At 40.7% G+C, this 26,339-nt stretch overlaps 1 protein-coding gene across 1 annotated transcript in view; it reads left to right on the top strand.

Moving 5' to 3' along the window:
- The first annotated feature begins 12,176 nt into the window (after positions 1-12,176).
- CD99 (CD99 molecule) overlaps positions 12,177-26,339 on the top strand; it is a 15,373-nt gene continuing 1,210 nt past the window's right edge. Inside the window, exons 1-9 of the mRNA XM_010001185.1 lie at positions 12,177-12,282; positions 18,403-18,441; positions 18,785-18,835; positions 19,308-19,340; positions 20,851-20,892; positions 21,038-21,073; positions 22,559-22,630; positions 23,948-23,989; positions 24,555-24,665. Coding sequence (XP_009999487.1) covers positions 12,177-12,282; positions 18,403-18,441; positions 18,785-18,835; positions 19,308-19,340; positions 20,851-20,892; positions 21,038-21,073; positions 22,559-22,630; positions 23,948-23,989; positions 24,555-24,665 — 532 coding nt within the window. The remainder of the gene's footprint in view (positions 12,283-18,402; positions 18,442-18,784; positions 18,836-19,307; positions 19,341-20,850; positions 20,893-21,037; positions 21,074-22,558; positions 22,631-23,947; positions 23,990-24,554; positions 24,666-26,339) is intronic.

The following is a 26,339-nucleotide window of genomic DNA, read 5'->3' as shown; positions in this document are numbered from 1 at the left end:
CATTCTCTGCCCTAATACACAAGCAGCAGTTTTGTGGATCTCCCTGGCTAAAAATAGCTTTTCTTTTTGCTCACACCCTAAATCTGTGCTGGCAGGTTGAGGCAACTGGTCAGCCTGGTTATGTTTCTCATATTGCCTTTGAATTTCAGGTATGTGCATTAACACCATGTGTTCAAGTGGATGTTTCCCTGAGTAGCTGTTGTGTTACTTTCCATTCTTCTGCAGCTCACTGCTGCCAGCTATCACGATTCCAGTATTTGAGCCATTTCTGCTCTGCATTGATGATCACTCGGGAGTCTGTGTACACTCAGGGCCACAGATGATGCTGAGCATGTTCCAAAGCAGTTCTGAATGCTGTTTACTTCTGTGAACTGATGGCAAACGCATCCCTTTGCAGGTGGCAGCCTCACCTCTGGAGGGGCTGCAAGCTGCTTGGAGCCCTGTTTTCTCCTTTGGTTTTACAGGATCTGTCAGTAAACAAGCTCCATTGGTTATTTTCAGCATATGACTCATCACATGCTGGGGCGTTTTATAGTCAGAGGAGTTCAGGCTTCTTTGTATTGTTGATTTGCTGGCCACGGACTAATGAGTTGGAACTGCAAAAGATAAAGATTACCTCTCGTCCATTACTTAATAATGCTTCAAGAGTTTTTCCTCTGATACATCGTCAGTGCAGTGGAGAAATTCACTTGAGATATTGCTTTAAAGTTTTGTACGGGATGCCACTGCAGATGGTAGGGCAGTGTTTCCACCCCTTGCAACAGCCAGTTCTGGGCATATTGCACACCATTCTAGGTGAAGGCAATTGGGATCACAGAATCACAAGGGTAGGAAGAGACCTCTGAAGACTGTCTAGATCTCACTGAATGTCTGCAGAGCCTTCAGGTGAATCCAGCAATCGTCCCAGCTTTGTATCATCAGCAAACTTGCTGAGGGTATACTCTGTCCCTTCATCCAGGTCATTGATGAAGATGTTGAATAAGACTGGGCCCAGTAATTAAGCCCTGGGGAACACAGCTAGTCACAGATCTCCGACTGGACTCTGCACTGTTGATCTCAACCCTCTGGATTTTATTGTTTAGCCAGTACTTGATCCATCTCACTATCTGTTCTTCTGACTCGCACATCCTGAGCAAGGATGTTATGGGACACTGTCAAAAGTTGTGCTATAGTTGAGGAAGACAGCATGCACTATTCTCTCTGCATCTGTCCATTCTGTCACACCATCATAGAAGGCTATCAGATTTGTTAAACATGAAAACATGATTTCCCCTTGGCGAGTCCATGCTGGCTACTCCTGATAGCCTTAATTTCTTCCATGTGTTTAGAGATGACCTCCAGAATAAGCTGCTCCATCGTTTTTCCAGGTATGGAGGTGAGGCTGACCAGTCTGTAATTACCCAGGTCCTGTTTCTTGCCCTTTTTGAAGACTGGAGTGACATTGCCTTTCCTCCTCAGGCACCTCTCCTGTTTTCCAGGACTTCTCAAAGATGATGGAGAGCGATCTAGCAGTGACTTCTGCCAGCTCTCTCAGTATACATGGGTGCATCCTGTTGGGGCCCATGGATTTGTAGATGTCCAGTTTCCTTAATTAATCTTTAACTCAATCTTCTTCAATCAAAGTGAAGTCTTCCTCACTCCTGACTTCTTATGTCATCAAGATCTTGCTTCTTCACCCAGGGGGACTGAAAAGAAAGCATTTCAGACATAAGTTGTAACATACCGGGTGTATTTTTTTTTTGCTTCTGCCTCGTGTAAGAGCTGCAGCATGCCTGGAACTACAGCAGCTGATGCAGCAGCTATGCAATTTAAAGCTCTGATGTCTCTTGTTAGCTGCCATTCTCCAGTATGCTTCTGGACAGTCTGAACAGAACTATTGTAAGGTAAATATATTTGAGAGCCCCCCTCCCCTTATTTTGCCAGAGAATCAGTTGCTAATTACTTTTTAAACCTCACTAGTGGCCCCTTAATCAGTTCAATGTCTTTTCTGGCAAATATCTGGGTTCCTAAGGTAAGAACAAGTGGATCCGAGTGCATGCAACATTGGTGAGGTCAGTGAGTCCTCTAGCTGGTTCCCTCTTACGTACAAAGCACACTGCCTATACCAAAAGCCTAATGCCTTCCTGTCTGTCTATCTACAGTGATCAAGAAAGTTGAGCCCAAGAAAGTCAGGGGCATGTAGGGGCGGTGGCAACAGGTAGAGGCTACCAGTCTTGTGTCTCTTCCACTAGAGGTAGCCATGTGTCTCTTCCCCACTACTCATTCATCACTGCTACACAAGGATAATAAGGTGCATTGAGCAGCTGTCTCCATTAAGGCATGATGTAGAAGGGGCCAAGGAGAGCCTGGCCACCTTACCCAGACAGCCCAATAAATTTGGTTATCTGCAGCTGCTGCCAGGTGAGCAACACATTCTCAGAGTACAGTGAATCTGTCTGGGTTGTCAGAATAGTATGTAGGCTGGAGGCTGGGGCAGGACAAGGCAGTGGTTGAACTGAGCTCTGACTGCCCTGTGCTCACAAGCCCTCAGCTGGCAATGCTGAAGGGCCTTCCTTTCAGCTTGGTCACAGCCTCTCTCCTGTTCTGTTCTGGAGCACCTGTAAGTTCCAGCATCTACCGCAGGAACATGCAGAATTCCCATTCTTTCTAGGCATTTTTCCGCAAGATTTGCTGTACTGCTGGAATGTTGGTATTATCCCTGTCGTGTTGCTGTTAATCCTGTAACATGCTCCCTCCAGCATGGTTCACAGTATGTTACTCTCTGGTCAACAGAAGTCCCACCCTGTTACCAGCCTGTGCTAACTAGATCCTGCAAGTTATTCCCAATACAGAGAAACAGGATTCTTGCCTGCCTGCCTTGCTCTTTGCCTCTCTGTCTGTATCTTATCAGCTGCCACAGGAGGTCTGTGTGCCTTGCAAAAGTACACACTGGCAGAAATAGCACTGAGTCAGCTTTTCTACAGACTTGGGATGAGTACTGCAAAAGCTTGCACTTGGAAGGTGGCTTGGTACCATAAAAACTAGTTGTAGTTTGCTTTTTCATTTAAAAAAACAAGTCTTGCCTTTTATCTACATCTGAAAATTTGAGTCTGAGAAATACTCCCTGCTTGCTGCAGGAAAGCATGTTGTTCACCTGTTGAAAATAAAAATTACTGCAGTGATAATCATCACAAACTCCTTTTAAACTGGTGTAGTCGCTCCATTTAATGTGACTGGGGAGCCCAGAAGAATAGTGTCGAGAAGATTTTCTACAAAGAATTCCAGATAGTTGCATGGCACATTCCTGTAACAGTCCAAGAACTTAGTTCTTCATAGCCTAAGGCCTGTTTACAATAGTTTTTTCTAAATATAGAACAGTTTATTTAAAACATGTAATTAACAGGTCAAATGCAGGAATCATTCTAAGACGTTTTGGCAAAAAGGTAATTTTAAAAGAAATCATATTTTAAGTCTGTTCTGACATGACATCATTATCGTTGGCTGTATAATAAATACAGTTTGTTTCCTTTATAAAGATTTTAGTCACCTGTGAAGAGCCCACATAATACAAACATCCTATAAATGGCATTTTTAACTGTACTTGTAAAAGAAGAGCTCTTGACTGGGGCAACTGTTAATCAGCTGCAGGTGTTAATTACATTCTAGTTTCCTCATAGCTTGAGTCCTGTAAAACTTCTATTTGATCTGTTGTTTCTTTGAATTTTTTTACCAGAAATGGTATTTGATTCTTGATGTGTGTAAAGTATCCATAAAGCTCATTTCACTTTGAGCCAAAGAGTTTTAAGCACAGTAAAATCAAACTTTGTTTTTAAGATAGCAGTTGTTCTCTCTCATCAGGTAGATGTTATGACTCTGCATACAAGTTAATCTTTCAGTGAAGTAGAAGTTCTTTTTGATTAAGCACCCATTGATTTCATTGGTAAAAATCAGATTTTAATTATAAAACTGTCTTTTTATGCCTTCGTGCTGAACCATGGGAAATATTGTTTGTTTCTTTTCTGTTTGTGAAGAAGTCCAATATTCTGAAAGAAAAATGAAGTGTTGAATTGGTATTTCTGGGGCAATAAATTCTGCAAATCTGGTTATACTTTGCAATATTGGTAGTATTACTGGTTTTATCAATGCCATGAAAATACTACACTGTAAGCCTTCTCTATCAGGAAAAAAAAATGAAGTGCTTAGAATTACTTTACCACCACTTATTTCTTCCTTGTGATTTGGAGGAAAATACTTAACGTGTGTGAAGAGGAATGGGGCTAATTGTGATAGTAGTAGTAGCATGATGTGGTGAATTAAAAATAAGTGAGGCAAATGTTTTGGGTGTAGGATACAGTTTTTATTATAGCTGTTGCTATTGTTGGACAAAACAGCTCTGGAAGCATACAAATCCTTGTTAAATTTAGAAACATGAAGTTTTGTGACAAGGTTTGGGGGAGGGGCTTGGGGAAGACTATAATTTTCTATATGCATCTATCTTTATCTTTCCATCTGCTGTTTCTTCCCTGTTCTCCAGCTATCCATATCTGTCTGTATTTTCCCTCTTTGACACCAGTGTTTCTCAGTGCATCTTAGATGCCAGGCATCTTGCAATTGAGCTGCAAATCCAGTAGTTACTTCACCAACTTATTCCATGCCCTCTCCCTCCCCAAACATTGCAAATGGGTTATACAGACATTACTTCTTCGGATCAGAGCTGTCCCTGCTTGTCTTAGCCAGCAAGTTTGCAATCTGATTAATGACATCCCTCCCCCTTTCTCTTCCCGCAAAAGCTTCCAGCTTTCCTTTTTGCTGTTTTGGCCTCCTGTAAATGCCAGCTCTTTACTGTGCCAATTAAGCAGGGGTGTAAATGGTTTTTTTTTCCCCAAAGCATCAGGTAAAAGCTGTGATTCTGAAGTCTGTGACTGTAGTGAGCTAACAACTTAGCTGCATCCAAACTTCTCTGTCTCCTTCACCCTCTTCCCTGCCCACTTGCTTCTACTCCTTTCCCTTGCATGTTGCCTTTGCATCTTTGTCGTTGTCTCCACTATATCCAGGCACAGCTCTCCTCAGCTTGTAATTCTTAGCTGTCCTGAGGACAAGTTTTCCATCCACTCCTGTTGCTTTTCTGTGTTGTTCTACAGTTCAGGCTGAAGTCTGGCACGTGTAGTGGCTGCAGGCAAGTGATAACACTGGTTTATAAAATCCAGCATGTGTTAGAAGGTGATACATAATCAGAGTGGAGATGGTGAAGCTATTTTGCAGGGTGGACATGGAGAATTCTCAATAACATTTTTTGTCTTAATGTAGCTGAAAAGAAGTACTTTCACAAGATGCACTGGAACTAGAAATGCTTACAGTTTCACTGTGAACATGTTCCGTATGTTTTGCTGAGCACATGAACATGTAACTACTAAGCACATAGCCTTGGTACAAAAGGGAAGATTTATCTTGTTCATCAAGTAGCAATGATGAAGAATGAGAAGTAAAACAAACAACAACCAACCTGTTTTAAAATGAGAAAAAATAAACCCTGATCTGACAACACCTAGGCCACATTTCTGCCTTGCAAGATATCTGTGACTGCCACTTACTTGATTTCTAACTAATCTTTTTTAACTGTCTGGGTGGGCAACTAAAGCCATCCACATTGGCCTGGTTGCATGCAGTATCTCTGTGTGCATTGCTGTCTTTCAGAAATATTTTTTTACTTTGTAATTCTGTGTACATGATACCAAGTAAGTTGAAGAAGAAAAAATGAACCTTCTCCTGTAGTTCCCCGTTGCCCAGAGAAGCAGGCTACTGTCATATCATATGTCCTGTGGCTGAAGCTACTCTGCATGTTTCCAAACCATTGCTGGTGTGGTGAGCTGCAAAATCCTGGCTTACTGAATTGTCTTTTATTGCAACTCTGTCTCAGTTAATCCCTTCATAGTAAATACTTGCAGAAAGAGAAGTGCCAGTGGTGCCACTGAAACGTGCCAGCAGTGGAAGTTTGAGCAGAACAATAGGTTTTGTTAGAAAATTAGTTTACTAGTGCCAGAACTGATTCAGTCTCAGGGCAATGGATTAAAATATTAGTTGAATCATTGCAAACCACACTATTGGGTTGGGTTTCCTCTATCCCTGCCTCCCACACAGGAAGCTGTCATTTTAAAATCCAAAGTGTTCCTCTTTCTTTTAGCAAAAGCTGAAGTAGATATTTTTAACTATGCAGATTGATAAGTCTGAAAAATGTTTTAGTCATAGCTGAACAAGCCACCGTGAAAAAGAGTAGAAAAGCAAAGTAAATTTTACTAGTCAGGTAATGTTTCTGACTAGATTACAGATTTTGTTTGAATTTTGCTATTGGTGTACAAATTATTTGAAGTGGTGAGTCTTATGGTGAGGAAAGTAAAAGAAATAGGCCGTGAATTGAAACTATCAGCTTGCAAGTACCAGCAGACGTAAAACAGTCCTGCTTACTACAACCTATCATTTTGGTGTACTACTGTAAAAATAAGAGTATTCTTCACTTAGTTCTATGCACATTGCAAGTGTATATTTCAACTACATTTTACTTTAAAGAAGGAATTTATAAATGGAAAGCCAAGTTCCATTTGCATGTTCATCATAAGTTATAATTTGGATTCTTTTTCCTTGATCAGAGTGAGGACTATTTACCACTCTAACTGTTCAGTTTTTGGAGCTTCTACTTTACTGGCTGCCAGATCACAAATCATGGTTTCTTAATTCTTCCTTCTTCCATGTGCTAAAATTCTACCCTCTTTTATCTAGTTCAGACCTCGCTAATCTTTCTGCAGCTGTGCCTTGTTGCTGTACTTCCCTTTCCTCTGAGCTAAGTCTGGGAATGCTCTTTCTTCCATCCCTTCCTGCCCCAATCCAAGACCCTATCAGACGTGCGGAGTATGAGCAAATGAAGATGCAGACAGAACAAAATGCTGGTGATTTCTGACTATTTGGTAAGGAGGGAAGTTTCCAGTGTATCATCTTTCATTCTTATCACTGTGTAAAGTGTTTTACCAAATATGGGGTTGAACAGAAATAGTCTTGAAGTCAAGGCTCAAGAGATCATACGATTGCCCTGAAAACACATCTGTCTTTCTTGACAAAAGACCGGGGCAGAGAAGATGCTGAACTGTGCAGATGCATATAGAGGCTTTCAGTGCAAAGAGAGTTTAGAATGTTACTGTCTGAATAGGAGTATATATAAACTTCTGGGGATAAAATAGCATTAGGTTTCTTGGTGCCGGTTGTAGTTACTTTCAAGAGAACCAAGGAATTTATGAAGTTGTACAACAATAAAGAACTTGAAACCTGCTTGGGTAAAGCAGATTTCTTAAATTAGAGACTAATCTTTTGATTCACCAATGTTGTAGTCTTTTCAGTGTATTTAGCTTGAACTTTTGCTGCTGACTGTGATTTGGGTTGTTATCCCAGTGCGTCTTAACGTTCAGGAATCTGTTCATGAATGTGAGAAGACAGAGTGTTTGAGGGGCCTCAACTGCATGCCCCTTCCCAGCCCCACCATGTTGTCTTGTGTCCATCTTGGTGCCATTAGTGTGTATATTGCTCCATAATTTTCTGAGTGGAGTTTTGACTGCTCGTGATATACCCACTGTTCTGAAGGACATGCTGCTGAGCAAACGGTGTTACGGGTATCAGTCAGCTGCAGAAGGGTTCTTGCCAAGAACTGCTAAGGCTAGATGGCTGCTACTGAGAGGCTAGGACCAAAACACAGAATTGCAAGGGTAAATATTAATGTGCTTGAAGTGTTCCAGCCAAACTGGGGCACGTTGAATGTGGTTTTAGACAGGGTTCTTATACTCTTCAAACATACTTTGGCTAATGACTAACACCCACGCTGCTCATTACTAATCATAGTAAAACTTTGCAAAGTAACTATATTTCTGCAGTATTCTTGCTGCTTGTCTCTGCAGAGTCAGTCTTGCTATAGTTAATTACCTTTGATGTCAGCCAATGCTGGGAGGGTTTCAGAGACTTGTTAGAGGGGCTAGGTTGCAGGTGTTACCTTGGCTGTCCAAGGATATCTTTTATCCTTCATGGACAGCTCTAAGCTTCCAAGAAATAAAACCCTTTTTATTGAGCTGTCCCTTGGTTTCTTTTGCTTTGACATGCACAATCCCAAAGTCTCCAGTAAAATTCCACTAACTGATTACATCCCAGTGTATAATGTGAACTAATATATATGAATAAAGTTAATACACTTTGATGCTATAAGGACTAATTGCTATGATAATTGGGGATGAGCACTTTCATAACAAGAGTAAATGTGAGCTTTGTGGTACGAATGCACCTAGTAATGGAAATTTAGGCTATGTGAGTAGTAGCTGCAAGGCTTGTCAGCTTTATGAAAGCCTCACGTCCTGTCTCTCAAGCAGCTTAAACTTAGGAGCTGTAAATTGTAAGCAACGTGTACTTAAAGGATTTGGTTTCTTAGGCTTAAAAAATTAACTACTGACATTTCTTATGAAGGCAATATTTCAAAAGTAGCTGAAAGTGAAGTAGATGCACACTGCCTTCTTGTTGTTGGTGGGATTTGAGAACAGGGTTTCCTAAGACTGCTTCAGAGCTCCTGGTCCAGTCCTGGCACGGGTTTCTGAAGAGGGAGTGATGGAGAGCAAGGGTCTCTTCAGCCTGCTGTGCCTGTTCCATGAGCCTCATTAGGGGAATGGTGATTGTGCTAGAACATGAGACTTGGGATGAGGAGCAGGGGGTGCTCCTTGCCTGCCCCAGAGACTGAAGGACAGGGCTGAAGGAAAGGGTGGGCTTCCACAGGAGCTGTATTGAAGCAAGAGAAGGCACTGGCAGCAGTAGCCCCAGGTGTGGGGTGTCACTGCACAGCTGGGGCCAGGCATTGCTGACATAAAGTAACTTCATGGCTAATACACAGAGTGATATCTTTGTGGGTTAGGGCTACTAGAAAGAATAGTACCAAGAACTGAAGAGAAGTTACCTAGTAGGTTGAAAATTGCAGCATGTTTAGCCCTTGCAGGTGGGAGCACCAGCACACAGGCTATAAAAAACGTAAGGCTGGGCAACAGTTAATGAATTACCTTCAGCCTTTTTCAGGGGTACACTCCACTTGGATGGAGAGGAGACTGTGCTTCTGTCTGCTGGTTGCATTATGCCTTAGTCCCTGAATTTACATGAGAAGAAACGTAGCATTTTCTTTTTAGAAAATACTTTATTAAAACACTCACTAATTTTAGTAATGCCTTTATGTTTGGTGAGTTCAAGTACTTAGGTGAAATAGCAATAAGCAAAGCATATGGCATTTGCAAGCATAGACAGGCCTTCCTGAAGTTACAGCTAAGAAGAAATGAGTGAAAATCATAGAATCATACAATGTTTTGAGTTGGAAGGGACCTTAAAGATCATCTAATAAGTATCTCCAATATCTTTGTTGCCATCTGGATTCAGCACCTTTACTAAAACACGCTATTTTTCCAAAATTTTTCCATCCTCTTTGATTTAGGAAAAAAACACCACTCTTTCTGCAAAACCCTTTTCCTCTCTTCCCACTTCCTATCCAAATGCCCCATAACTTGTAATTTCTTGATGCAAGTGCATTGATTCGTGGTCTTGATTAAAGATGCAAGTTCTACCACCCAAATGTTCTTCTAACAGCCTTTGTTAATTTAGCTTGGGCTTCCACTTGCAAACTTCATGAGACAGAGCAACGTATTTCAGTTTGCATCTATAGAAGGAATCTCAGAAGGACAGAGTGATTTATTTTATCTGCAGCTGTATGAGTTTTGTAGGACAAGTTTATTCCTGTGACTAGAACTGGTCACAGAACCATAAGGTGCTGAGGCTGGAGAATGCCTCCGGAGACCTTCCAGACCCACACCATGCTCCACCAGTGTCAACCACTGCAGGTTGTCCAGGAGTGTGGTCAGCTGGGTTTTGAATATTTTTAATATGTAGGGGAGGTACTCTCTGCAATAAACAACTTTCTCCCCAAAACAGAAAATACTTAAGCTTTTTCCAAGCTTCTGTTTGTTCTTTTAAGCTTGAGGAGGAGATATGGGACCTGTTGATTTGCCGTTCGATTTGCATTTTGATCTTGGTTTGCCAGTGAGGTTTGTAACTAGGAAGAGAATCACCAAGTGTGCAAGCCATTTGGACCACTTGGAGGGAAAGTGGTCACATCAGTTATGGATGTGCAGAATTGCAAACTGAAAGAAAACAACCAGACTGTGGTATACAACTTGACACTGGACAGGTTGTGATTAAGATGCCAAATACTTGCTTTTACCTTCACTGCTTGATTGAAGGGACTCACAGGAGTTCTTAGACCTATTGTAACTATTGTGTAGTTTTCTTTTTCCCCTTCTTATTTCTGGATAAGGAGCTCAGCATTTGGCAGGACTGTTGCCATCATGTTAATTCTCTGGCTTTGTGGCTGACTCAGTTCTTCTGTATGGTTTCTGCTGATTTAGAGCTATTCATTCTGCCCACTTATTCCTACATCAAATCCTTCCCAGAGAACTCTGCTTTGACCTAATGTTTAGGGCCCCATTGTATTTTCCTACTTTCCGCTACTCAAAGGGTCAACAAAATTTGCCCAGTGCCTGGGAAACTTTTGGACAAGTAGAATTCCCTAAACTGTGCTTCAAAATAAGGGTTTTTCTTCTCCAATAAATGGCTTGTTTTACCATGTTCTGTTAAAAAACACTCATATGGCTACAGTCATTTAAATAGATAGTTTAGAGTAAAAATGTGACCTTTTTGGCTTTTTTGCTTATTCATTTAAAATATTGGATTGCCTTTTTTGGGTGGAAGGAATACTTAATAATTAAAATATTAAAATGCATCACAAATTAGTCTAAAAACTATTTTCTAGCAGTCAGAAAAATCGTAGGCCACATAATTGCTCAACTTTTTCTTTACTATATTTTCAAGATTGGTGCAAATGAAGCACTTTTCAGGGAAGTAACTTTTGGATCACTGTCAGAAAATAGGGTAGTCATTTATTTTTTTGAAGAGGAAATAAATATTTTTATTCATTGCAGCAGAGGCTTAACTGACTTTATTCCTGTCTGATACATTAGTGCATGGCCAGATGTGCAGAAAGCCGATACTTCCCAGATGTAAGAAAAACTATTTGTTTTTTTGGCTGATGTACAGTTGTTATTTCTGTTTGTGCCATATTTATTTTAGATAGGAAGGGGCTTTATTCTTCTGAACGGAACTTTATGCAGATCTTTTTGTTTTCTCTTTCTCTTCAGAGAAACTAAACTTGAAAAGCATCATCGATAGGTGGATGCTTATAGAATGAACAGGATTTGAAACAAACTGTGTGAGATATACTTTTATGAGATTCCAGGCAGGGCTAATTATAACCTGCTGCTTGGCAGGACGAGTAAACATCCCATCTGCATTGCCTGACGCAGAGGAATTTTGCCTGCAAACCTCTGTCCTGGCTGAGAGGAATACAGTATTATGTTCCTCCACCCACAGTGAGTGGTTTTCATGTTCTAGGGTCTCCATTTAAAACTTCAGAACAGCAGTTCTTACAGCAGGATATGGAAAACCAAGTCACCTTTCTGCCAGGCTGTTTATGATTAAATTGCTCCTCTTGGACGTATTGGAAAATAACTGTCAGAATGTTAACTCTGTAGTAGAAGCCTTTTATTGTTGGTAACTAATGCTGGTGGGGCAAAACCTGGATTGGAATAAAGTACTTATAAGCTTAAAAAATAATTTTAAGGGGTATGCTGGCTTTGCTCTGTTATTTAAAGTATTTAATGAATAAGTTTCAATGTGTTTGCCTTCCTGTATTATCTGTAGCTTCTGTTATGGTTAGGTGTTAAATACTGCTGCTTCTCCTGTTTTTAGTCCATCAAAGAGAAGAAGTACAAGATATGGGAGTATAAAATCCAGTAGTTTTATCTGCTGGAAATTGGAGAAGCTGCTTTTTGCCTGGTTGCGCAAGAGTTAATGTCCATGTGTCTACCAGCATTCTCATCCCCCAAGAGGGCTGCTAAACGTCATATAAACTCTACGGAGATGAGAGGTCTCCTTGAGCTCAAGATATTTGCAGATTTCACAAAAATGAGGGGCTAGGGCTGCAGGACAGACCAGAGTTGGTCAATCACCACCTGAAGGAAATGAAGAAAGAGCAAGTGCAGGATCCTGCACCTGGGATGGGATAATCCTGACTATATGCGTAAATGAGGGCCTGGAGGCTGGAAAGCAGCCCTGCGGGAGGAGACTTGGGAGTGGTTATGGCACCAAGGCTGTCAGAGTTCAAGGAGTGTCTGGACGATGTTCTTAGTCGTAAGGTTTAGTTTTAGGTAGTCCTGTGAGGAGGAGGGTGTTGGATATGATGAACCCTATGGGTCCCTTCCAACTCGAAGATACTCTGATTGTAAGTTAGTCGACCACTGACAGAGCAGCAGGTAACATTCAGCTGTGGGACAGGGACCACTCTTACGTGGTCCATAGGCCTCCAGCTGGAAGAGCAGCTGCAGCATGCAGGCTCTGTGGAACCCGCTGGTGCACAGGGCACTGGCGAGAGAGAGAGCAGGAAGGAGGAGGGCACCAACATATGTAGAAAAACAGAATTCAGGCAGTCGGTTGCTCAAGTCAGAAAGTTATGTTTGTGGTGAGTCATCGCAAGTCTCCGTTCTTGGTGTGTCACCACACACGTGACTAAGGAAGGAAGTTTCCAAAGCTTGCGTCGGCTTCTGCAGTGGAATGTAAATATGACTAATCTAATACCATAGCAGTAAGTAGTATGTGAGGGCAGTGATGAATCTTTGCAGGGGACTCCTATTTACATAGTTACTTGGCTCTCTTGAATACCCTCTAGCTCATCAGCTTTTCAAAAGCTTATTGCTCTTTTGTTTTACCTGCTGTTTTTCCCTCTCTGACACAAACTGGTTACTGTGGACAACCTGTTGAAGAGCTGTCTCTTGAGATCCTGGTATTTGAGCTATGGACATGGAAGGAATACAGTATAGACACTTCTGAAACATTCTTCAATCTGTTTGCATGCATAGGAGCTAGAAATACATTCTATATTGTACTTTATACACAATATAATACCTGCTTTATTTGCAAATATATTTCCTTAGGTTAAAAAAATGCTCATGAGTTTGGTTACTCTGGCTGCTCCTTAAATCTGTAGGGATTGCAGTATATTCTTGCTGACTTGTTCTTCTTGGATCCTTCAACTGCCTTTATTCTAGTTCTGTAGCTTTATCTCTGTTTTCTGATTGTTTCTTCCCTGGAACCAGCTGAATCCTTTGTTCTGAGCATCTACTTTCAGGCTAAGCAATTGAGCTTCTAGTTTAGTTGGACCCACCCAGACTAAGATCTGAAAAAGCAGAAGTTGTGAAAGCAAGTGCTTTAAAGACACATGAAGGCTTGTCACAAACAGTGGAGAAACAACCACTCTTTAGGAAAGGAAATTGCCAGCACTATTTTTTTTTAATTATTATTTTTTTAATTGTTAGGGGTTGGAAGGGACCTCTGGAGATCATAGAATCATAGAATTGTTAGGGTTGGAAGGGACCTTAAAGATCATCTAGTTCCAAATCTGCTGCTATAGGCAGGGACACCTCCCACTAGATCAGGTTGCTTAGACCCCCATCCAGCCTGGCCTTGAAAACTTCCAGGGATGGGGCTTCCACCACCTCTCTGGGCAACCTGTTCATGTCTCACCACCCTCATGGTGAAGAACTTCTTCATAACATCTCATTTGAATCTACCCACCTCTAGTTTTGATGCATTCCCCCTAGTCCTATCAGTACCTGACATCCTAAAAAGTCTCTCACCAGCTTTCTTGTAGGCCCCTTAAGATACTGGAAGACCACGATAAGGTCTCCTGAGAGCCTTCTCCAGACTGAATCACTCCAGCTCTCTCTGTCTATCTTCATAGGAGAGGCGCTCCAGCCCTCTCTGATAATCTTTGTGGCCCTTCTCTGGACAAGTTCCAACATTTCCATGTCTTTCTTGTAATAGGGTCTCCAGAACTGGATGCAGCACTCCAGATGGGGTCTCACAAGAGTGGAGTAGAGGGGGAGAATTACCTCCCTTGACCTGCTGGCCACACTTCTCTTGATGCAGCAGAGGATACAATTGGCTTTCTGGGCTGCAGGTGCACGCTGACGGCTCATGTTGAGCCTCTCGTCCATGAGTAACCAAAATCCTTTTCTTTAGGGCTGCTCTCAAGCCTGTATCGGTGCTTGGGATTGCCCTGACCGAGATGCAGGACCAACGAGTCCAACCTACCTGCCAGAGCAGGACCATCCCAGAATCTAGGGCAGGTCACACAGAACTGCATCTGAGATGGGTCTTGAAAGTCTCCAGAGAAGGAGACTCCACAACCTCTCTGGGCAGCCTGTTCCAGTGCACTGCAACCCTTACAGTAAAGAAGTTTGTCCTCATCTTGAGGTGGAACTTTGTCACAGTTTGGCTCTGGGTTGGCAGTCAAACCAATAACAATAATGCTCGCAATCCCCCTCCCCCAAGGCAAATCGATTTGAATTATTAGTGATAAGGGAATATATCTATATATTTATAAAGGGATGTGCAGTACCTAATCCTCTCCTTCCTGGCTGAAGGGGGGAGTGTCTGGGCACATGGGCTGTGTCCTTGGATGTTGGCTGTGAGGAAAAATGGAAAAGCAAAAAAAAATAGAGCCAAAAAACAGGGTGATAGAGTGACAGTAAGCGGAAAAAGAGGGAGAAAAAGGAAACCAAAGGCTTGACTTCCATGATGTCTTAACCTATACCAAAAGCCAAATAGAGAAAATATTATGAGAAGGACATATTCTGATTTGCTGATCCTGCCTTCAGTCTAGTCTGCTCCCCCATGGGACGGGGAAACCGCAGACATGAGTTTCAGAAGTGTTCTGGGTTGTTACCAGGCCACTGGTGCTGCTAAAAAAAGTTCACTGAAAGAAAAAAATAATCAGCAAAGAGAAAATCTGCTTCACCCTCTGGCTCAAACCAGGACAAATTTCCTGTGTTCTATTTTGCATCCATTTTTCCTCATCATATCACAGGACATAACTGAAAATAGATTGGCCCTTCCTTCTTGACACCCACCCTTCAGATATCTCTAGATATTAGTAAGATCCCCTCTCAGTTTTCTTTAGACTAAACAGTCCCAGGTCTCTCAGTCCTTCCTCATAAGGCAAGCAGTCCCAGGTCTCTCAGTCCTTCCTCATAAGGATAGCGTACCAGTCCTTTAATCATCCTTGTAGCTCTCCATTGGATTCTCTCAAGTAAATCTCTGTCTCCCTTGAACTGGGGGGCCCAGAACTGGACACAATACTCCAAATGTGGTCTAATGTGGACAGAGTAGAGGGGGAGGAGAACCTCCCTTGATCTGTCAGACACTCTTCATAATGCACCCCAGGATACCATTGGCCTTCTTGGCCACAAGGTCACATTGCTGCCCCATGGATAACTTGTCCAGCAGGACTCCAAGGTCCTTCTGCACAGGGCTGCTTTCTAGCTGATCAGCTTCTAATTTGTACTGGTGCATGGTGTTACTCCTCCTCAGGTGCAGGACTCTACACTCATTCTTGTTGAACCTCATTAGGTTCCTCTTTGCCCAGTTCTCCAGCCTGCCCAAATGTCACTGAATGGCTGCACAGCCTTCAGGTGAATCAGCCAATCCTCCCAGCTTTGTGTCATCAGGAAACTTGCTGAGGATACACTCTGTCCCTTCATCCAGGTCACTGATGCAGATGTTGAACAGGACTTCAGAGTGCATATTATAGTGAGTTTCATAAGCAAGGTTTTGACATTTTCTGCTACCATTATTGAAATAAAGCCATGTGTTTGAATCACCCAACACCTTGTTGCGTGCTTGGAAAACAGAATTGTCATTGCAGAGTACTGAATAACTCCAGTCAATACAGAATGATGTATTTTTTTTTTCTTTCATTAACTCAGCATTGTTTGTTGCTCTCTCCAAGCATGTATTATGTGAGATTGGCAGTCAGCAGTCTTATACTAAATTATTTCTCCATGCAGATCATGTGTGAAAACAATCCCTCAAAACAGTAGTGTTACTGAATACACACTCTTTTACACTGGTTTCCTTCTCTTGAGGGGAAAGCACTGCAGGTGGAACCATTGAGAGTTCTTGGATTAAGTTGCATGGTGGCAGCTTGAAACTGTTCAAATAGCCTGTTTTCTGCTCCAGGTAAAACTTCAGCTGCACCAAAGCATAACGTTGAGTATATGAGCTTGTTGTTCCTTCTGTCACTCTTTCTGAAAAGAAAAAGTGCTCTTGAAAGACAACTGAACATTGATTACCTTAGTGATAGTTCTGTAGCCTGAAGTCAGATGGTATTAACAGATGGTGGTGGTCCATCTTCTGGTTGCTTCTCTGATAGTGTTTTGAGTATCATGCATCTTAAGCAGATCGTTCTGCCTACCTTCTTAGACTTAGAGTTGCCAGTATTTAAGCAGGTCCTGTCTTAATCATTCTTCTGTGGAGGACTCTAACCAGAGATGTATGTGCTTGACAAAAGAAACAAACCACAACTCAAGTTTGAGGAAGAACTATGCACATACCTGTTTAAATTAACTCTTCAGGTTTTTTTACCTTTCTTGCCTGTTAATATGGTGGTTTCTTGTTGCATTTTAAACAAAGGGGTAACTTCAGAGGTAACTGAGATTTGGTCTGAGCAATTACTCATTTTACTGAGGTTTTTGTATCACAAGATGATGTAGGTTTCAGATAAACAACCTGCAAATTTTTTTGCATTCTGTGAAACAGTTTTTCATGAGCTAAGCATCTAAAAGAGTTTATGATCTCCACCTGAAGTGAAGAACACCAAGTAAAATACCTTCTTGCTTTCTAAGATCTATATCTAACAACTTGATCCAGGAGATTCAAAATGTACTTTTCTTGAGCACCTCAATAAAGCCATGAATTGCCTCTGTTTCCTTGAAGGGGCCTGTCATGGACCAGGCAGTGCTACCTCTATACTTGGCTGTGAACGAGGTGGTACTCAGTTGAAATGTTACAGCATGGGAATTGCTGTGCTTGGACTTCAGATTTAGTTTTCTTATGTAGCAGTTCAGTTGGCCAGAGTGAAGGCTAACTTGAAGGTTGTTTTTTGGAAATCATGAGCTTTAATTCCAGTTGTCATTTCTTGCTTCCAGATTAAAAAAAGTAAAATTTTATCTTAGTCCCTTCTCCAAAAAAAAAAAAAGGCATTATTAATGCATGTAAGCAGAAGGAACATTCTGCTTGTTAGTTTGATTTTTGATGTTTGTTCTTTATTCCTCTTTTCAGACTTTGTAGTAGCCAGCTCCGATCCATCTTCTGTAGCTACATGCTTAGAGGAAAAGCCAGACACATCAGTGCTTTATGCATGTATCTTCTGAATTGAGGTAGCTCTGGCTGGAGTTAAGTTCTGCTCTGGCTGGACTGATACTCAGTATGTAGAAAAAGTCTTCCAGCCTCTTTGGGGCTATAGGGGAATATGTGAATGTCTTTTTCTTGAATAGCTCATGTGTACTTCCATGCCTCTTTCTTTTTCCATGCTTCAGTGAAAGTAGGAGTAATCAGCTATAAGAAATATTCCAAGCGGTTGTTATAGCTGTTCATTTATTCTACAAGCCTCTGCTGTTGAGATCATGCTACTATATTCATGCTGTGAAACCAGTTTGTGTCATGAATATATTGAGTTAGTGTTTTTGCAGTTGTCTGGGTAAGCAGCAGTAGCTCTAGCAACTGTACTGCAAGAGAGAATGTTCTTTTTCTGAAAATGAAATTTTAATCTACCTGGAGTAGACAACCCACAGTAGTGACAGCTGCATTTAGCTGTCTTTTAGGAAGTTGAAGAGACTGCTCAAGGTCATCTTTGCTAATAACCACCATGATACTGTTGACATTTGTTAGGGGAAAAGTGAAGTCCTATAAAGCCATGAAAATTAACTTAAAATGCCAAGGTATTAAATCCATTAACTAATCATAAAACTTTCACACCAGCCTTTGTGCTCCAAGGTTCTTCTTCAATCTGAATCTTGTAAATTCTTGTGAAGTGGACCTGTGCTCCTGCTCATTTTGTGGTTCAGTGGAAAGAAAGCTGGGAAGGAACATGCTGTGGATGGCACTGAGAAAGTATGCAATAGCAGTGTCAAGAATAAAGGATTAAGTGCATTATATTGAATGTAGGAATATATGTACCCACCCTGTGGATCCTTTCTATATTAATTTTTTTTCTGATGGTGTGTGTGGATGGTGGTCTGAAGAAACAGAAAAGAGTTTCTGTCTTCAACACTGACTCAAAGTATTCTTCTAGTCTGACACAGGAAGCAGAAAACATACCTCAAGATAGATCCAAGACATGTTTATGACTGTGATAAGTGTTGGGTTTTATGTAAGAAAAAGCAGTGTTCTTACTGTTGCTTTAATCTTATACAGGTGATTTTGGTGACTTCAGCTTAGAAGATGCATTGGAAGGTAGGTGGGGTGGGGAGGGGGAATAATTGCTGCTCTTTTGACTTGTTTGTTCCTGAGTATCACTGCATGACCAACCATGACATCTTCCCCACATATGGTTTGTTTAAACCTCAACTGTGGGTATGTCAAGATGTTGACCTCATAGAACTGAAATTTGACTTTGGGCGCACTCAGGGATTCCTCTTAAGGGGAAAATGTCTTGCTGTATAAACTTGATCTTGTGCTTTTCATTGTATAGACATAGGCTTCCATTTGTCTGTTGTGTATCTTCTGAATGGCATATTAAATAGTATTAAATATTATTTAAACTTTTTTCTTTCTTTTTTTTAACCATTCCTGACAGAAACTACAAAGAAGCCTCTTCCATCTAAGAAGCCACCACCATCAGATGACGGTGAGGTTTAATTGGCTTGTAATGCCCTTTACTGTGAAGTCCAGTGTAATTGCACATACTTATTTGAGAGCCTGATATTTTCAATTTAATAGCACACAGAGTTGTGATATTCCTGTAAAAGAAAGCAGCTCCCAAATAGCAAAAGGATTTATGCATTTTGGAGTCTTCTGCTAATGTTTTGACAAATCTACTTTGTGATTTCACAAGCCTGTCAGAATCCCTTCTTTTGGCTTTCAATCTGTGTGTTTTGAGCTTGCTCACCTTCAGCTGGCCCTTGGCATGTCCCATGTTTGCCAAAAGCAGCATGGAAGATAATGTCTGGTAACTGTGGTTCTCTTCTGTGGGCCAGTGTCAAATCAGCATGCCATTATATTTTTGATTGTAACATTGTAAGATGCATTTTGTGTAAAAAACAGTATAAAACTAGTTCCATTTTTGCATTACATTTAAAACTTCCCTTCTTGCTTTGTAGATGAGTTCAACTTAGAACATGCTCTTCATCCTGGTAAGTATATTTACCTGGATAAAGCTCAGTGGTACTCGGTGCAATGTCTATCCATCCTTTAATACCCAAATGTAATAAGGGCACTGAATTGATTAAAGTAATAGACTGCAGATAAAAATAATTTCATTCTAGTTATGTTTATTTACCTTAATTTTGAAGGATCTGGATCACAAAACCTGTTTGCATTTCACTCCTTTCTTAGCAAAGTCCTACTTGTTTCATTGCTGTCTCTTCACTAGGTGGCACTAATTCTATGAACTATTACTTACAGAAGTAGTTTTTCAATCCGAAGTACTCTTTCATTCCAGAAGTTCATTTTAGTAGTACAAGGCACCATTAATCTTTTTGAAATAATATGAGGCAAGGTACTCTTGCTAATGTGCTTCAGCTCTCCAGCATGGGCAGCAGTAAAAATTGCAGTCTTGTTTTCTCTCAGCCAGTAAGAGGTGCATCCAGTTAGGCAGATAGTGCACAGTTGCTGTTGGAGTACCATCACTAGACATGTTGCAGTATAGATGGCTTTCCTGATGCAGAAAGTAGTACAGTTGTAGGACAGCAGCAGTGTTTGCTGTTCTGTTTGATTTAGCCCTATAAAGCTTTTGTAGAGTCATAATGCTGTTCATCATAGAAAGCTTGGTCTCTCCTAACACAGTCTGTTTCCAACTGCTGCCATTTCTGAAATCAGAGTTGGCTAATTGAATTCAGCTGGCTGAATTAGTCAGCTAGTTCACCTAAGTGAAGAGGGAGGATCCTTTACAGAATGGCAGGGGGCTTAGAACTGTGCTCTGAAGAGGCTTGCTTCTTTGCTTGGAATATGCAGAGAGCCTAAGGAAAGCTGAACTGACTTGTGTTCAAGAGCAGAGAGGAGGCCAGACCATGCAATATCAAGGAGAAGCAGGATACAGAAGAAATAGGCTGCTGGATTGGTTCAGTTGTTGGTGAAACCACAGTTTTAGAAAACCACTGCTGGTGTGTTAATTTGATACGTGTAGCAAAAGACTGTGACCAAAAAGTACAGAGATAATTACTAAGATCTCTTGTTCTCATGTTTTGTGGCAAGCTAAATGAAGTTTTATCATAGGATCATATTTCTAGTTCTATTGTGTGTATCTTGGGGTTTTTTGCTGTTTTGTTTTGTGTTCTTTTAAGTGAGGTACCAACCCTGATGATTGGTTAAAAGCTGGTAGTTTTAGAAGAGGAAACAGCCAAGTATTCTGTATCTGCTAGAAAAATTTAAAGAAGTTCAGTGTTTGAAATCAGATGAGCAAAATAAAATGCTGCATAACACAGTTGTTCTGTTATAGCAAGGGTCTGACATACAGGGTAATGTAGCAGAAAGTCTGTTAATTGTATTGAAATACTGTTTAATCTAAAATAACCAAACAAATACAGTAGTAGCTACAGAAAGGAAAGTGACATGTGGAAGATGGTATTTCATGGTCACTGTATGCTCTGCTTTTGGTCTCTTCACACTAGTAACTTTAGCCACTTTATTCTTATTTGTCTACAGATGACCCTAAGCCAGGTGCACCCACAAAACCCAAAGACGCTGGTAAGACTGATCTAACAGGAAGTTCTGAACAGTAAAAGAAGTATTTGTTAATCTTTCCGAATCCCATTAAAAGTTACTGAATTTTAGTCTGCTTTTGATTTCTTCAACTTTTTTTTTTTTTCCTTTATCTCTCTTTTGTGTATAGATAAACCCAAGCCAGATTTGCCCGTTAAAGACACTGGTAAGTCTTTTAATATGAAGTCCTGAATCATTACATGGTTTTACTGTCTCAGTTAAACTTAGAATAATTACACCTGGTTAATAGGCTGCTGTGTATGTCAGATGTTGTACTGAATAAACACTGAGGATTGAGAAAAAAATATTGCAAGTAAACTTTGCAGCAGTCTTGAAATTCCATTAAAAAAAACCTGTTGGGCCACTTTACTTTCACTTAAAAGCATGATTGTTTGGGGAGGAGGGTGGATGGGACAGTGGATGTGCTTGGGACAATGCTGTTCTTGGCTGCTCTGATGGAGCACCTCTGTACTGGATTGAGTCCTCTCATCTTTACAAACTGAATCCCTGCTAGTCCTGCTAAGAATCAGTAGGAACTGCCTGTGAACTGTATTCTTAAAGCATCTAAAGGTAAAGATCAAAGTTAAAGGGCTATGTTGTGTTTTGTTTGGTTGGGGTTTTTTTTGTTTTTCTTTTAAAGGCCCCAGTTAAGAAATACAATTATTTTGTATTTGAAAGTTAGGCTTAAAATACATGTTCTTTCCTGCCTGTTGGGCTTTAGAGGTCTTCTCTCTCTGTCTTAACTCAGAACAAAACAGTTTCAGATGGTTGCAGCTGTGATGATGTTATTATCAAGAAATAGGGTGGTAGAGTCCTTACCTGAAACGCAAGTTCTGGTTCTTGTTCCTTGTCCTGCCTGATTTGCAGCAAATATTTAAATTCAGGCCTTGCATTCCTCAGTACAGTGCTTTTGCCACCCAACTAAAACATCGTCTGATGCAGTGCTTTTAGTTTTGCTGCTTGAAACAGATTGGCTTTGCGTAACCTGAAGACTTGTTTGGCAGCAGAGGGAAGGAAGAGAACTCTGGCCCCGTGAGGTAGGGTCCAGTGGAAATGGAGAGGGACTGGTTCAATATCCTGCAGTAAATCAGAGAAGGAAATTCCATTTGCATCTTCCCACTGTCAGGCAAATACTGCAGCCATTATACTGTGGTATGTTGAACTCTCCCCCTCCAGCTACTGTGTTGTACAGGTTCAAAAGATTGGTTGTGACTTAGAAACCCATTTCTTAAATATTTGCAGCTTCAGCCTTGAAAAGAAACAGGCTTTTCCTGCCCAAGTCCTTTCTCTGCTTTAAGAGGATAATGAGAGTTGGGCTGTTGCACTTAAGTAGCTTACATGGGTTCTTGCTTCCTTAGCCTGTAACTTGTGCAGTACTATCTGCCCTTGAACACTGGCTTCTCTTAATTGTTCAGGAAGTCTAGAGGTAGCAGTACTGTGATCTGTGTGGTGCTGAGCTGAAGGGACTTGAGGTAGGGGAGGCTTGGAAAACATGAACATATTTTGACTGTGACACTGAGCCTAAAGCCACCACTAACTCAGCTGAACCATCTAGAAAAGAATTCCATGTCGTTAGGAGCCTTGAGTTGTTTTTTTCACTGAACTTAGGACATGTAAGACAATACTCAGTTTAATATATTTTTTTTTATAGGCAACTTGGATGATTCAGATCTATACGATGGCAGTTCACGAAAAGGAGGTGCTGATGGTAGTGGCAGCAATGGTAAGAGAGTAGGTTGTGCTTCATATTGATCTTATGGGTTACCTGAGCTTTTGGTAAAAGCTTGCTCACAAGCTGGTTAACATGGTCCAACTTGTAACACCTTTGATTCTCGTATCTGAAACCGAAGATCATATCTACCAGTTCAAAAGCAAGGTGTTCTGTCTCTGCCAAAAACTTCTGATAACTAAGAAGTAAAACTGGTCTAGGAAACTTCAAAGATTTTAACTTTATGCTAAGAAGGATGAGGTTTAAAACTGAGATGCTGATGTGGTACTTAAGTTTTCAAAATTCACTACTAGTATAGTTCTTAAAGGCACCCAGGTGTTATTTTCAGATCTTCTGTGAAATACTGTCAGTTTCTCTTAGTTTTTGTTGTTAGGAAGGCCAGGGGTGTGCTAGAAGAGAGCTCACCTTGAGTTCTCAAAGATTTCATGAGTAGCATAGGATGAATTGATCCTTAGACTTCCAAGTGGTGTAGGTTGTATCCACTCTGAGCAGTATAAGAAACAAATCTGTTTTTAGTACTCTGCCATGTCTAATTGTTATGGTGCAGCTCAGTACAGAGGTGGTCAGTGGGACTAAGGTGCAGTAATGGTCATCTTTAGGATGGGGTAGGTTGTCCCTGCGTGCATTACTGCAATTTCGCTGTTTCCAGGTCAGAGTTAGGTTAAGTATCTTGTTGTGATGTTGAGATATGCAGCTGGTTACTGGCTTCTTCAGAGAGTTGTTCCAGACAGAGATTACTGATGCTAAATTTTTGGGAAGCTTTCACCTTCCAGGATTCCCTTGGGGCAGTAACTTGAAAATTAGCAGGGTCAAGAAGCATCTGTTGAGATGTGTGTGATGTTTTCATCTGCACAGGTTCCTGCTTCAGTGATGCAAGTTACATAGTACCAAATAAGGACAGTATTTACAGAACTTCCATCCTGTTTGCTTAGAGAATTGTGAAAATATTTAGTAAATGAGGCTGGGATTTTACTAAAAGACAGTTGGTTTCATAGAAGTACAGTTGAATGCTACCCTGAAATTCCATGCTTTTCCTCTCCCTTGGGTATTCTGTGGTGGCAAGTTGATTAAGCCAGGTTTCACAGATGTGCTGCACTCCTTTTGTAAAAATGCTGAGCACCCAAGGCTGAAGTTGGCATCTCCATGAGCTGTGCTTTGAAAATAGAAAGTTTGAGTGCCAGAGAGCTTAGCACTATGTGAATATAATAGATGGCTTGTAAGTTTGCATGATTACTTGACCAACAGTTTGTCAATTATGCCATGACTGTTCTTTAGACAGGTAAAATATTAAACTTTTGTTTGCTTTTACAGAACGAAAGGGCTCAAGTCCAGATAATGTTGAGGTCACTGACTGTAAGTACATAAATTTGGTGTCTGCATGGCCAAAGCTTGTTTTCTGGGTTTTGCTGTATTGCTAATGTTCTGCTGGAATGGTCAGTGCTGGTAGTGGATTGAGCTTAAAAACTTCTGTGGAATCTAGAATTCTTACTTTCAAGTGCTGCTTTCATAATTCTTTAAAATCTCTGTATTGCAAATGATTCAATAGTGTTAGAGTCTCAGAGATGCTGGTGCAGTGACTGCATGTATGTAACTTAGATTTAGCTTTGCAAGGGTAGCTTTTTTATTAGTGAAACTTACAACAGAGAGATTTAGCTTTGCAAGGGTAGCTTTTTTATTTAAGTTTATGTTTAAGTTGTTTAACAATAGGTGTTGTTAAGAAAGCAATTACTATAAAATTAGCGGATTCACTTTTCATTATTCACAAAGGCAGAAAGGCTTCAATACTAAAGTTTCATGTACTAATTCCAGTTTGTTGTTTTTTAGAAGTGTTCACAGGGTTTCCCTTTGAGACAACAGAAGTTTGACATTGCTTTTGATTCTGAAAAATGTCTACAATTTTTTTATTTTTTCTTTTCAGCTTCTCAGGGAGCAATAGCTGGAATTGTAAGTGCTGTCGCTGCTACTGTAATTGGAGCAGTATCTAGTTTCATTGCTTACCAGAAGAAGAAACTCTGTTTCAAACAAAGCGGTAAGAATTACAAATTTGTTTTATTTTCTACTGTCTAAAGACACTCATTTTTGTATTTATATGGGAGCTAGAAATAGACTTTATGCATAAGGCAGTTCTAATAGCAGAGTGAATTTGTGTTCACAGGGAGTAACCTCTCTTTACTAGTCAGCTCAGTGTGTCTGAAGAGTGCCTAGCTCAAAATCTAGACCTTCAGAAGCAGACAGACCTAAGACTTGGCACTTCTCAAAATAAAAGCACTTCCTGCTAAAGAGTGAGCAAGAAAGACTGCAAGAAAACATTTCTGCAAGGAAAACTGAGTGGAGGTTGGGGATTAGACAATATTTTCATGCTGGAAAACACTTTGTCGTTTCTAACTCTAAATCTTGCCGTTGTGTCTTCAAAAGATGCTTGCCTACATAATATGTTTCTGACAACCACTCAGATGTTCATCCCCAAATTATTCTTTCTTCTGCAGCCATCTCTTGCTTGCTCTCCACTTCCTTTCCACCTAAATAAGATACATCTTGATTCAGAGAACTTGGGGTGTACTAAGGGTGAAAAGTGGGGCAGAGGTCTTGTTTTTGTTCTTTCTAGTCTTTCTTACTGGTTGGTGAAGGGAGATGAAGGGAACAGTAATCCAGCCAGGCACTGTTGTTTTGTATTTTGGGAAGTCTGGAAACTGAGTGACATACTTCATGCAAGTTAAAATTAACATGCAGGCAACACAACACTCAACTACAATCAGTAGCCTGATTTCTTCAGTGCTGTTTCTTCTCTCAAATTCTCTGTTCATCAGTAACTTTGAAGATAGGAGAATTGGAAGGCTAAACATATTTGTTTCCCAGCAGATGAGGAGAATGTGAACATGGACAGCCATCGGGGAGCACAGTCTGAGCCACCTGGTAAGAGAAGAATTTAGATGGAAGATGAACTTTTTGCTGCGGATGCTGTTAAATGCACTTTATTGACATCTAACATAGCAGAGAAAATTACTTGCACTGTTTTGTTTTGCTTCAAGAAAATGTTTGTAACTAACATGACAAGTTACTTAGAACCAAATCAATAGCAGGTAATGTAGCCGCTCTTCTCTAGTTTTTTTCTCTTTGAACAAACTGTTTTATTGCCTTGAGGGGTCCTTGAAGCATAGGAGCTTGGAGAAAGTAAATAACTGAATTTTCTCTGCAAAAGTATTTTTAAAGACAATTGAAAAACACAAGCCTGCTCCATTAGTGTGATACATAACAGCAGTTAGCTGGCAGATGTTTTATTGGTGTATATTGTGTCTGATTGGAATCAGATACAATACAGATATTTGATTGTAAACACATACAGTACTCTGCAAGAATGGATATTAAAAGTGTTAATAGTGTTTGAGCAGAGATGAAACTACACTGGAGGCAAGGAAGACTAAACTTACTAGCATGTTGTTTTCACTAAAGCTTTCTCTGTTGTGAGCAGAGAATGATTCTTGTATGAAAGAATCATCAAATAACATGTGTTTCTACAGTGGCAAATGCTGCAAAAGGATCTCTTTTAAAGCAACAAAACCCCTAACAACCTCACCCTTCCAGTTATGGTTGTCTAGGGTGTTTGGCTAATGGAACAGGTGATTATTTCCAGAAAAAAGCATAGATAGATCTGGAGGAAACCACATAGGTGAAAAGTTGGCCTTTTAGCCCTTGTAACTGGCCA

Source organism: Chaetura pelagica, unplaced genomic scaffold (genome assembly GCF_000747805.2).
Source record: "Chaetura pelagica isolate M959 unplaced genomic scaffold, ChaPel_1.0 scaffold266, whole genome shotgun sequence".
Lineage (NCBI taxonomy): Eukaryota > Metazoa > Chordata > Aves > Apodiformes > Apodidae > Chaetura > Chaetura pelagica.
This window is presented reverse-complemented; position numbering and strand designations above follow the sequence as displayed.